We start from the raw sequence: 12,402 nt of genomic DNA, 5'->3' as shown, positions 1-12,402 counted from the left end.
AACAGGTAGCTAGGCAAGTAGTCAAGATGGGGTTTGGAGGGTTCTACGCTGCTCTTGGTTTGTATAGTGGTGTGGCTTTATTGAGCTCTATGGTTGGAGGGTTCTAAGCTGCTCTTGGTTTGTATAGTGGTGTGGCTTTATTGAGCTCTATGGTTGGAGGGTTCTAAGCTGCTCTTGGTTTGTATAGTGGTGTGGCTTTATTGAGCTCTATGGTTGGAGGGTTCTACGCTGCTCTTGGTTTGTATAGTGGTGTGGCTTTATTGAGCTCTTTGGTTGGAGGGTTCTAAGCTGCTCTTGGTTTGTATAGTGGTGTGGCTTTATTGAGCTCTATGGTTGGAGGGTTCTACGCTGCTCTTGGTTTGTATAGTGGTGTGGCTTTATTGAGCTCTATGGTTGGAGGGTTCTACGCTGCTCTTGGTTTGTATAGTGGTGTGGCTTTATTGAGCTCTATGGTTGGAGGGTTCTACGCTGCTCTTGGTTTGTATAGTGGTGTGGCTTTATTGAGCTCTATGGTTGGAGGGTTCTACGCTGCTCTTGGTTTGTGTAGTGGTGTGGCTTTATTGAGCTCTATGGTCTAGAAAGTTTGAATGTATAGGCAGGGTAGCCTAGTGGGGCGGTAGCGTAGCCTAGTGGTTAGAGCGTTGGACTAGTAACCGGAAGGTTGCGAGTTCAAACCCCCGAGCTGACAAGGTACAAATCTGTCGTTCTGCCCCTGAACAGGCAGTTAACCCACTGTTCCCAGGCCGTCATTGAAAATAAGAATATGTTCTTAACTGACTTGCCTGGTTAAATAAAGGTAAAATAAAAAAATAAATAAAAAAAAAAAATTAAAGGTGCGTTGAAATGCTTGTCTGTGTGTTTCTAGGAGAAGGGTTCAATAGAGCCCCACTCTTAATGAGGTCTGATCGATGCACAGCCTGTGTCAACAACTATTAATAGCCAGGCTTTTCTAACAAGGTGATGTTGATGAGTAAGGCGGGGTGGTCCTGAACGTTTTACTAATGCTGTCACAAAGTTACACACCTTCCCGCACTGTGTGTGTGTGTGTGTGTGTGTGTGTGTGTGTGTGTGTGTGTGTGTGTGTGTGTGTGTGTGTGTGTGTGTGTGTGTGTGTGTGTGTGTGTGTGTGTGTGTGTGTGTGTGTGTGTGTGTGTGTGTGTGTGTGTGTGTGTAACGGCCTGCTCAGTGAGAGATTTCCCAGGTAGTTTTTTGGGGGGGAGATACTTTTAGGATCCTATATTATGGCTTGAGGGTCATATTAGCGTTGAGGGTTATGAACCCATGTACCATTTACATTAACCTACATGTACATAATGAATTTATGTTCTATATTGATTTCTTTATTGATTGGTTTGCTGTTATTGTCAGGCAATTATTGTCAAGTTTCATAACATGATTCATGTGTGTTGTCCGTTCCTCTCTCTCTATCCCTTTCGCCATCATCTGCTAGAGAGATGAGTGGATGACCTTTGACTTCTTGACAATGAGAACAACGTCAACAGCAGAGAAGAGGGCTGAGAAAGAAAGGCTGAAAGGGGAAGAGAAACAGAAGGCCTGGGTCATCGAGCAGGTGTGTACTCGCTATGTTTAAATGAAGGTTGATGGAAGTCCATTGCCTTATCTGTTGGTTACCTGGGCAACCAAAAGTGCCAAACTGAGCAGGGACAAGGGACTTGACAATTGTGTGTGTGTGTGTGGGTGGGGGGGTGCCGTAGGCTGGTCTGCACAAGCTGGAGTTGAACCCATTCTGGAAGGACGGGGGGAGTGGTCTGCCCCCAGAAGAGAAGGCCAGTAATGTGCTTGTAAAAGGTAACTGAAACCCCTTACACAACTTCACTCTTATCAACATGTTCTACTCTCATACTTATACCTAAAGTTGAATCATCAAACTCTCAGCCCAGTCTTTGGTCAACCCCTCCCCTCTGTCTGTGTTAGGAATCCCTCTCCCTCTGTCTGTGTTAGGAATCCCCCTCCCTCTGTCTGTGTTAGGAATCCCCCTCCCTCTGTCTGTGTTAGGAATCCCCCTCTCTCTGTCTGTGTTAGGAATCCCCCTCCCTCTGTCTGTGTTAGGAATCCCCCTCCCTCTGTCTGTGTTAGGAATCCCCCTCCCTCTGTCTGTGTTAGGAATCCCCCTCCCTCTGTCTGTGTTAGGAATCCCCCTCCCTCTGTCTGTGTTAGGAATCCCCCTCCCTCTGTCTGGGCTAGGAATCCCCTCCCCTCCCTCTCTTGGGCTAGGAATCACCCTCCCCTCCCTCTCTTTGGGCTAGGAATCACCCTCCCCTCCCTCTCTCTGGGCTAGGAATCACCCTCCCCTCCCTCTCTGGGCTAGGAATCACCCTCCCCTCCCTCTCTCTGGGCTAGGAATCTCCCCTCCCCTCCCTCTCTCTGGGCTAGGAATCTCCCCTCCCCTCCCTCTCTCTGAGCTAGGAATCTCCCCTCCCCTCCCTCTCTGGGCTAGGAATCTCTCCTCTCCTCCCTCTCTGGGCTAGGAATCACCCTCCCCTCCCTCTCTCTGGGCTAGGAATCTCCCCTCTCCTCCCTCTCTGGGCTAGGAATCTCCCCTCTCCTCCCTCTCCGGGCTAGGAATCTCCCCTCTCCTCCCTCTCTGGGCTAGGAATCTCCCCTCTCCTCCCTCTCTGGGCTAGGACTCTCTCCTCCCTCTCTGTCTGGGCTATGACCACTGCCCTGTCTTTCTCTGAGAGGAGAGGAATGAGTTGAGTTCACTGTATGTACAGTCACTGAGGGCCCAGACATCACTTAAATCACAGACAGACAGACAGAATGTGGGAGAAGAAGACACTGTCATGGCAAATCAGGTAAAGCATTTCTGGCACATGGAATGAGCATGGTAGAGGGTGGAGGCAGGCAGAGGGTGGAGGCAGGCAGAGGGTGGAGGCAGGCAGAGGGTGGAGGCAGGCAGAGGGTGGAGGCAGGCAGAGGGTGGAGGCAGGCAGAGGGTGGAGGCAGGGAGTATAGAGAGAGATGAGAGAAGACATTGATTTTAAAAGGAAGAGGTACAGAGAGAGGCGCTTGGTTCTGTTAAGCTGACTGTGTCATCTCCGCTCAGAAGGGTGCACTCTGCCATCTCCTAAGCTTCACTTTAACAGAGTGGCAGAATAAGCAGATCTAAAACACTCATACAGACAGTGACGCACACTGTCACTTATGTATGCAAACCAACCTCCTAAATACAGACATTGACAGTACACACACACACACTCTTTTCTCTCTCTTAGCTGTGTGTGTCAGAAGGGAATGTTATTTTCCCCATTCCTGGTTTGACTAAGAGGGTAATGAAGAGGTGTGAGAGAGAATGGGGGGAGGCTGTTAAACCTCACTTATAACTTGGGCTTTTGACACACGTGCGCGCACACGGTGTGAGAGGAAAGAGATTGAGGGAGAGAAGGGGGTGACTTCTCTGGGGAAGGCAGATGTGAAATGTTCCCATTCTCTGTGCTGTGTTCCGGAGAAGAGGGTGAGGCCTAGCTGTTCTCTTGGGAAGTTGAATATGATGTTCTGATTTCCCACAGGTAAAATGTTAACTCTAGTTATTCCCCTCCTACCTCTGGTCTTTGTCCACCTCTTGCTCACTCTCTCTCTCCTTTGCCATCTCCACCTTTCCTCCCTTCTTACTGCCTTGCACTGTCTCTCCTCACCATCTCTCCCCCGTCTGTCTGTAGCTGCAACTGTAGATGATGGAGGACTAGGTTGGCTCAGGAAGTCTTACCAGAGGATGAGAGAGCAGGCAGAGCGAGAGCAACGCAGTCTGGAGGTCATAGTGGCAGAGCGATATGGGGTGAGAGTTCATGCACACATAGGCAGGCAGACATAATCCATACAAAAACACCTGTATAAACAGTATTAACAGATCACTATGTAAACATTCTCACAAATTCTCCAACGTGCATCCTTCCATACGCGTTCCTGCTGCTGACGCGTTCCTGCTGCTGACGCGTTCCTGCTGCTGACTCTTTCCTGCTGCTGACGTGTTCCTACTGCTGACGCGTTCCTGCTGCTGACGCGTTCCTGCTGCTGACTCTTTCCTGCTGCTGACGCGTTCCTGCTGCTGACGCGTTCCTGCTGCTGACTCTTTCCTGCTGCTGACGCGTTCCTGCTGCTGACGCTTTCCTGCTGCTGACGCGTTCCTGCTGCTGACGCTTTCCTGCTGCTGACGCGTTCCTGCTGCTGACTCTTTCCTGCTGCTGACGCGTTCCTGCTGCTGACTCTTTCCTGCTGCTGACGCGTTCCTACTGCTGACGCGTTCCTGCTGCTGACTCTTTCCTGCTGCTGACGCGTTCCTACTGCTGACGCGTTCCTGCTGCTGACGCGTTCCTGCTGCTGACGCGTTCCTGCTGCTGACGCGTTCCTGCTGCTGACGCGTTCCTGCTGCTGACGCGTTCCTGCTGCTGACTCTTTCCTGCTGCTGACGCTTTCCTGCTGCTGACGCGTTCCTGCTGCTGACTCTTTCCTGCTGCTGACGCGTTCCTGCTGCTGACTCTTTCCTGCTGCTGACGCGTTCCTACTGCTGACGCGTTCCTGCTGCTGACTCTTTCCTGCTGCTGACGCGTTCCTACTGCTGACGCGTTCCTGCTGCTGACGCGTTCCTGCTGCTGACGCGTTCCTGCTGCTGACGCGTTCCTGCTGCTGGCGCGTTCCTGCTGCTGGCCGCGTTCCTGCTGCTGACGCGTTCCTGCTGCTGACGCGTTCCTGCTGCTGACTCTTTCCTGCTGCTGACGCGTTCCTGCTGCTGACGCGTTCCTGCTGCTGACGCGTTCCTGCTGCTGACTCGTTCCTGCTGCTGACTCTTTCCTGCTGCTGACTCTTTCCTGCTGCTGACGCGTTCCTGCTGCTGACTCTTTCCTGCTGCTGACGCATTCCTGCTGCTGACTCTTTCCTGCTGCTGACGCGTTCCTGCTGCTGACGCGTTCCTGCTGCTGACTCTTTCCTGCTGCTGACTCTTTCCTGCTGCTGACTCTTTCCTGCTGCTGACTCTTTCCTGCTGCTGACTCTTTCCTGCTGCTGACTCTTTCCTGCTGCTGACTCTTTCCTGCTGCTGACGCGTTCCTGCTGCTGACTCTTTCCTGCTGCTGACGCTGCTTCCTGCTGCTGACTCTTTCCTGCTTCCTGCTGACTCTTTCCTGCTGCTGACTCTTTCCTGCTGCTGACGCGTTCCTGCTGCTGACTCTTTCCTGCTGCTGACGCGTTCCTGCTGCTGACTCTTTCCTGCTGCTGACGCGTTCCTGCTCGTTCCTACTGTCTGACTCTTTCCTGCTGCTGACTGTTGACGTTCCTGCTGCTGACGCGTTCCTACTGTCTGACTCTTTCCTGCTGCTGACGCGTTCCTGCTGCTGCCGCGTTCCTGCTGTTTCCTGCTGTTGACGCGTTCCTACTGTTGACTCTTTCCTGCTGCTGACGCTTTCCTACTGTGCTGACTCTTTCCTGCTGCTGACGCGTTCCTGCTGCTGACTCTTTCCTGCTGCTGACGCGTTCCTGCTGCTGACTCTTTCCTGCTGCTGACGCGTTCCTGCTGCTGACCTTTCCTGCTGCTGACCTACTGCTGACCTGCTGCTGACGCTCCTGCTGCTGACTCTTTCCTCCTGCTGCTGACTCTTTCCTGCTGCTGACTCTTTCCTGCTGCTGCGTTCCTGCTGCTGACCTGCTGCTGACTCCTTGCTGACGCTTCCTGCTGCTGACTCTTTCCTGCTGCTGACGCGTTCCTGCTCTTTCCTGCTGATGCGTTCCTGCTGCTGACTCTTTCCTGCTGCTGACGACCTACTGCTGTTCCTGCTGCTGACTTTCCTGCGCTGACTCCTGCTGCTGACTGTCTGACTCTTTCCTGCTGCTGACGCGTTCCTGCTGCTGACTCTTCCTGCTGCTCCTACTGTCTGACTCTTTCCTGCTGCTGACGCGTTCCTGCTGCTGCTCTTTCCTGCGTTCCTGCTGCTGACGCGTTCCTACTGTTGACACGTTCCTGCTGCTGAAGCGTTCCTACTGTTGACACGTTCCTGCTGCTGACGCGTTCCTACTGTCTGACTCTTTCCTGCTGCTGATGTGTTCCTGCTGCTGCTGCGTTCCTGCTGCTGACGCGTTCCTACTGTTGACACGTTCCTGCTGCTGACGCGTTCCTGCTGCTGACGCGTTCCTGCTGCTGACACGTTCCTGCTGCTGACGCGTTCCTATTGTGACTCTTTCCTACTGCTGACGCGTTCCTACTGTGACTCTTTCCTGCTGCTGACGCGTTCCTGCTGCTGACTCTTTCCTGCTGCTGACGCGTTCCTGCTGCTGACTCTTTCCTGCTGCTGACGCGTTCCTGCTGCTGACTCGTTCCTACTGTCTGACTCTTTCCTACTGCTGACGCGTTCCTGCTGCTGACTCGTTCCTGCTGCTGACGCGTTCCTGCTGCTGACGCGTTCCTGCTGCTGACGCCTTCCTACTGTCTGACTCTTTCCTGCTGCTGACACGTTCCTACTGCTGACGCGTTCCTGCTGCTGACTCTTTCCTGCTGCTGACGCGTTCCTGCTGCTGATGTGTTCCTGCTGCTGACTCTTTCCTGCTGCTGACTCGTTCCTACTGCTGACGCGTTCCTGCTGCTGACGCGTTCCTACTGTCTGACTCTTTCCTGCTGCTGACACGTTCCTGCTGCTGACGCGTTCCTACTGTCTGACTCTTTCCTGCTGCTGACGCGTTCCTGCTGCTGCCGCGTTCCTGCTGCTGACGCGTTCCTACTGTTGACACGTTCCTGCTGCTGACGCGTTCCTACTGTTGACACGTTCCTGCTGCTGACGCGTTCCTACTGTCTGACTCTTTCCTGCTGCTGATGTGTTCCTGCTGCTGCCGCGTTCCTGCTGCTGATGCGTTCCTACTGTTGACACGTTCCTGCTGCTGACGCGTTCCTATTGTGACTCTTTCCTACTGCTGACGCGTTCCTACTGTGACTCTTTCCTGCTGCTGACGCGTTCCTGCTGCTGACTCTTTCCTGCTGCTGACGCGTTCCTGCTGCTGACTCTTTCCTGCTGCTGACGCGTTCCTGCTGCTGACTCGTTCCTGCTGCTGACGTTCCTGCTGCTGACGCGTTCCTACTGCTGACGCGTTCCTACTGCTGACGCGTTCCTACTGTCTGACTCTTTCCTGCTGTCTGACTCTTTCCTGCTGCTGACGCGTTCCTGCTGCTGACGCGTTCCTGCTGCTGACGCGTTCCTGCTGCTGACGCGTTCCTGCTGCTGACGCGTTCCTGCTGCTGACTCTTTCCTGCTGCTGACGCGTTCCTGCTGCTGACGCGTTCCTACTGCTGACGCGTTCCTACTGTCTGACTCTTTCCTGCTGCTGACGCGTTCCTATTGTCTGACTCTTTCCTGCTGCTGACGCGTTCCTACTGTCTGACTCTTTCCTGCTGCTGACGCGTTCCTACTGTCTGAGTCTTTCCTGCTGCTGACGCGTTCCTGCTGCTGCCGCGTTCCTGCTGCTGACGCGTTCCTACTGTTGACACGTTCCTGCTGCTGACGCGTTCCTACTGTTGACACGTTCCTGCTGCTGACGCGTTCCTACTGTGACTCTTTCCTACTGCTGACGCGTTCCTGCTGCTGACTCTTTCCTGCTGCTGACGCGTTCCTGCTGCTGACTCTTTCCTGCTGCTGACGCGTTCCTGCTGCTGACGCGTTCCTGCTGCTGACGCGTTCCTGCTGCTGACGCTTTCCTGCTGCTGACTCTTTCCTGCTGCTGACGCGCTCCTGCTGCTGACGCGTTCCTGCTGCTGACTCTTTCCTGCTGCTGACTCTTTCCTGCTGCTGACGCGTTCCTGCTGCTGACTCTTTCCTGCTGCTGACTCTTTCCTGCTGCTGACGCGTTCCTGCTGCTGACTCTTTCCTGCTGCTGACGCGTTCCTGCTGCTGATGCGTTCCTGCTGCTGACTCTTTCCTGCTGCTGACTCGTTCCTGCTGCTGACGCGTTCCTGCTGCTGACGCGTTCCTACTGTCTGACTCTTTCCTGCTGCTGACACGTTCCTGCTGCTGACGCGTTCCTACTGTCTGACTCTTTCCTGCTGCTGACGCGTTCCTGCTGCTGCCGCGTTCCTGCTGCTGACGCGTTCCTACTGTTGACACGTTCCTGCTGCTGACGCGTTCCTACTGTTGACACGTTCCTGCTGCTGACGCGTTCCTACTGTCTGACTCTTTCCTGCTGCTGATGTGTTCCTGCTGCTGCCGCGTTCCTGCTGCTGACGCGTTCCTACTGTTGACACGTTCCTGCTGCTGACGCGTTCCTACTGTTGACACGTTCCTGCTGCTGACGCGTTCCTATTGTGACTCTTTCCTACTGCTGACGCGTTCCTACTGTGACTCTTTCCTGCTGCTGACGCGTTCCTGCTGCTGACTCTTTCCTGCTGCTGACGCGTTCCTGCTGCTGACTCTTTCCTGCTGCTGACGCGTTCCTGCTGCTGACGCGTTCCTACTGTCTGACTCTTTCCTACTGCTGACGCGTTCCTGCTGCTGACTCTTTCCTGCTGCTGACGCGTTCCTGCTGCTGACGCGTTCCTGCTGCTGACGCCTTCCTACTGTCTGACTCTTTCCTGCTGCTGACACGTTCCTGCTGCTGACGCGTTCCTGCTGTCTGACTCTTTCCTGCTGCTGACGCGTTCCTGCTGCTGATGCGTTCCTGCTGCTGACTCTTTCCTGCTGCTGACTCGTTCCTACTGCTGACGCGTTCCTGCTGCTGACGCTCTTCCTACTGTCTGACTCTTTCCTGCTGCTGACGTTCCTGCTGCTGACGCGTTCCTACTGTCTGACTCTTTCCTGCTGCTGACGCGTTCCTGCTGCTGACTCGTTCCTGCTGCTGACGCGTTCCTACTGTTGACACGTTCCTGCTGCTGACGCGTTCCTACTGTTGACACGTTCCTGCTGCTGACGCGTTCCTACTGTCTGACTCTTTCCTGCTGCTGATGTGTTCCTGCTGCTGCCGCGTTCCTGCTGCTGATGCGTTCCTACTGTTGACACGTTCCTGCTGCTGACTCTTTCCTGCTGTGACTCTTTCCTGCTGCTGACGCGTTCCTACTGTCTGACTCTTTCCTGCTGCTGACGCGTTCCTGCTGCTGACTCTTTCCTGCTGCTGACGCGTTCCTGCTGCTGACTCTTTCCTGCTGCTGACGCGTTCCTGCTGCTGACGCGTTCCTGCTGCTGACTCTTTCCTGCTGCTGACGCGTTCCTGCTGCTGACTCTTTCCTGCTGCTGACGCGTTCCTGCTGCTGACGCGTTCCTACTGTCTGACTCTTTCCTGCTGCTGACGCGTTCCTATTGTCTGACTCTTTCCTGCTGCTGACGCGTTCCTACTGTCTGACTCTTTCCTGCTGCTGACGCGTTCCTACTGTCTGACTCTTTCCTGCTGCTGACGCGTTCCTGCTGCTGACGCGTTCCTGCTGCTGACGCGTGCCTACTGTTGACACGTTCCTGCTGCTGACGCGTTCCTACTGTCTGACTCTTTCCTACTGCTGACGCGTTCCTGCTGCTGACTCTTTCCTGCTGCTGACGCGTTCCTGCTGCTGACGCGTTCCTACTGTCTGACTCTTTCCTGCTGCTGACACGTTCCTGCTGCTGACGCGTTCCTGCTGCTGACTCTTTCCTGCTGCTGACGCGTTCCTGCTGCTGACGCGTTCCTGCTGCTGACGCGTTCCTGCTGCTGACTCTTTCCTGCTGCTGACGCGTTCCTGCTGCTGACGCGTTCCTACTGCTGACGCGTTCCTACATTCTGACTCTTTCCTGCTGCTGACGCGTTCCTATTGTCTGACTCTTTCCTGCTGCTGACGCGTTCCTACTGTCTGACTCTTTCCTGCTGCTGACGCGTTCCTGCTGCTGACTCTTTCCTGCTGCTGACGCGTTCCTGCTGCTGACTCTTTCCTGCTGCTGACGCGTTCCTGCTGCTGACGCGTTCCTACTGTCTGACTCTTTCCTGCTGCTGACGCGTTCCTGCTGCTGACTCTTTCCTGCTGCTGACTCCTGCTGCACCTTCCTACTGTCTGACTCTTTCCTGCTGCTGATATCCTGCTGCTGACCTGTTCCTACTGTCTGACTCTTTCCTGCTGCTGACACGTTCCTGCTGCTGGGACATGCAGTCCTACTGTCTGACTCTTTCCTGCTGCTGACGCGTTCCTGCTGCTGAGATTCCTGCTGCTGATGGTTCCAACTGTTGACACGTTCCTGCTGCTGACGCGTTCCTACTGTCTGACTCTTTCCTGCTGCTGGAGCGTTCCTGCTGCTGACTGGAATCCTGGAGGAAAGGAGAACTGTTGATGGTTCCTGCTGCTGGAGCGTTCCTACTGTCTGACTCTTTCCTGCTGCTGAAAGAGAGTTCCTGAGATGTCTGACTCTTTCCTGCTGCTGACGCGTTCCTGCTGCTGACGCGTTCCTGCTGCTGACTCGTTCCTACTGTTGACACGTTCCTGCTGCTGAAACGCGTTCCTACTGTCTGACTCTTTCCTGCTGCTGGACGCGTTCCTGCTGCTGGAAAGCGTTCCTGCTGCTGACGGCCTACTGTTGACACGTTCCTGCTGCTGAGGTAGATCGTTCCAGGTCTGACTCTTTCCTGCTGCTGACGGAGTTCCTGCTGCTGACTCTTTCCTGCTGCTGACGCGAGGGCTGCTGACGCAGTTCCTACTGTCTGACTCTTTCCTGCTGCTGACGCTGCTGGAGCTGCTGACTCTTTCCTGCTGCTGAGGTTCCTGCTGCTGACAGGGTTCCTACTGTCTGACTCTTTCCTGCTGCTGAGCGAGACGGTTCCTGCTGTCTGACTCTTTCCTGCTGCTGACACGTTCCTGCTGCTGACGCGTTCCTACTGTCTGACTCTTTCCTGCTGCTGACGCGTTCCTGCTGCTGACGCGTTCCTGCTGCTGACGCGTTCCTACTGTTGACACGTTCCTGCTGCTGACGCGTTCCTACTGTCTGACTCTTTCCTACTGCTGACGCGTTCCTGCTGCTGACTCTTTCCTGCTGCTGACGCGTTCCTGCTGCTGACGCGTTCCTACTGTCTGACTCTTTCCTGCTGCTGACGCGTTCCTGCTGCTGACGCGTTCCTGCTGCTGACGCGTTCCTGCTGCTGACTCGTTCCTGCTGCTGACGCGTTCCTGCTGCTGACGCGTTCCTGCTGCTGACGCGTTCCTGCTGCTGACTCTTTCCTGCTGCTGACGCGTTCCTGCTGCTGACGCGTTCCTGCTGCCTGACGCGTTCTGCTGCTGACGCTTTCCTGCTGCTGACGCGTTCCTACTGTCTGACTCTTTCCCTATCTCCCTGGTTATTTCCTTCTATGCAGTGTCGGCGCTCCGTCTGTCAAAAGTTAGAAAACTCATGAACTGCACCTTAGATACATTGAAATGCACCATGGGAACATCATATCACACCGCTCACCTGTGTGTATGTTTATTATTTGTGTTTGTGTTTCTCACATGCAGTCCATGGAGAAGTTTCAGAAGAGGATGTATGAGGCTGAGATTGCTGTGTATGGCTACAAGAGAGGAGAGGGGGAAGGGAGAGGAGAGGAAGAGGGGAGAGACCGACAAAGATGGAGGAGAGGACAGGAAGATGGAATGTGGAGGAAAGGAGAAGTGGGGATGGATAGAGAGAGGTGGAGGAGACCAGACAAGGGTAGGGACTTACCTGGAGAGAAAGAGAGGGATGGAGAAAGAGATAGTGAAAGAGATGGAGAGAGGGAAAGAGCTCGTCACCGAGACAGAGATCGGGATAGGAACAGAGCTAGAGATGGAAACAGCGAGCGGGATGGCGGTTGACCTAGTGACAGGGATAGAGAGAGGGCTGGAGGTAGACCTAGTGACCAGGAAAGAGAGAGGGCTGGAGGCAGAGAGAGGGATGGAGGTAGATCGAGTGACCAGGAAAGAGAGAGGGCTGGAGGCAGAGGGAGGGATGGAGGTAGACCGAGTGACAGGGATAGAGAGAGGGATGGAGGCAGACCTAGTGACCAGGAAAGAGAGAGGGCTGGAGGCAGAGAGAGGGATGGAGGTAGACCGAGTGACAGGGATAGAGAGAGGGATGGAGGCAGAGAGAGGGACAGACCCAGCGAGAGGGGTGGGGATGAGAGCCTTGGCTCTGGGCTTGGCCAGATTCAGCCTCCCCTGTCCCTCGGAGCTCTGAAAAGTCGCTTCCTCAAGCCTGCTGATGATGATGGTGAGTTGAGTGTAGTACCTCGTTCTGCACTCACATATACATATGTATATATGTATATATATGTATATATATATAATATATATGGTGATATATATATAGGTATAATATATATGTATGATATATATATATGTATATATATATGTTAATATATTGGTGATATAGGGCATATTAATATATATGTATATAGGGCATATGTATATATATGTTGGTGATATAGGGCAGGTTAATATGTTGGTATATA

The 12,402-nt window shown here is 54.0% G+C and overlaps 1 protein-coding gene across 1 annotated transcript in view; it reads left to right on the top strand.

Annotated features, from left to right (window-relative positions):
• Window positions 1-12,402, top strand: part of cwf19l2 (CWF19 like cell cycle control factor 2) — a 38,436-nt gene that overhangs the window by 8,566 nt on the left and 17,468 nt on the right. The window contains exons 5-9 of the mRNA XM_046293420.1: window positions 1,451-1,570; window positions 1,716-1,809; window positions 3,681-3,796; window positions 11,432-11,766; window positions 11,923-12,161. Of these exons, the coding sequence (XP_046149376.1) occupies window positions 1,451-1,570; window positions 1,716-1,809; window positions 3,681-3,796; window positions 11,432-11,766; window positions 11,923-12,161 (904 nt within the window). The remainder of the gene's footprint in view (window positions 1-1,450; window positions 1,571-1,715; window positions 1,810-3,680; window positions 3,797-11,431; window positions 11,767-11,922; window positions 12,162-12,402) is intronic.

Source organism: Oncorhynchus gorbuscha, linkage group LG13 (assembly GCF_021184085.1).
Source record: "Oncorhynchus gorbuscha isolate QuinsamMale2020 ecotype Even-year linkage group LG13, OgorEven_v1.0, whole genome shotgun sequence".
Lineage (NCBI taxonomy): Eukaryota > Metazoa > Chordata > Actinopteri > Salmoniformes > Salmonidae > Oncorhynchus > Oncorhynchus gorbuscha.
This window is presented reverse-complemented; position numbering and strand designations above follow the sequence as displayed.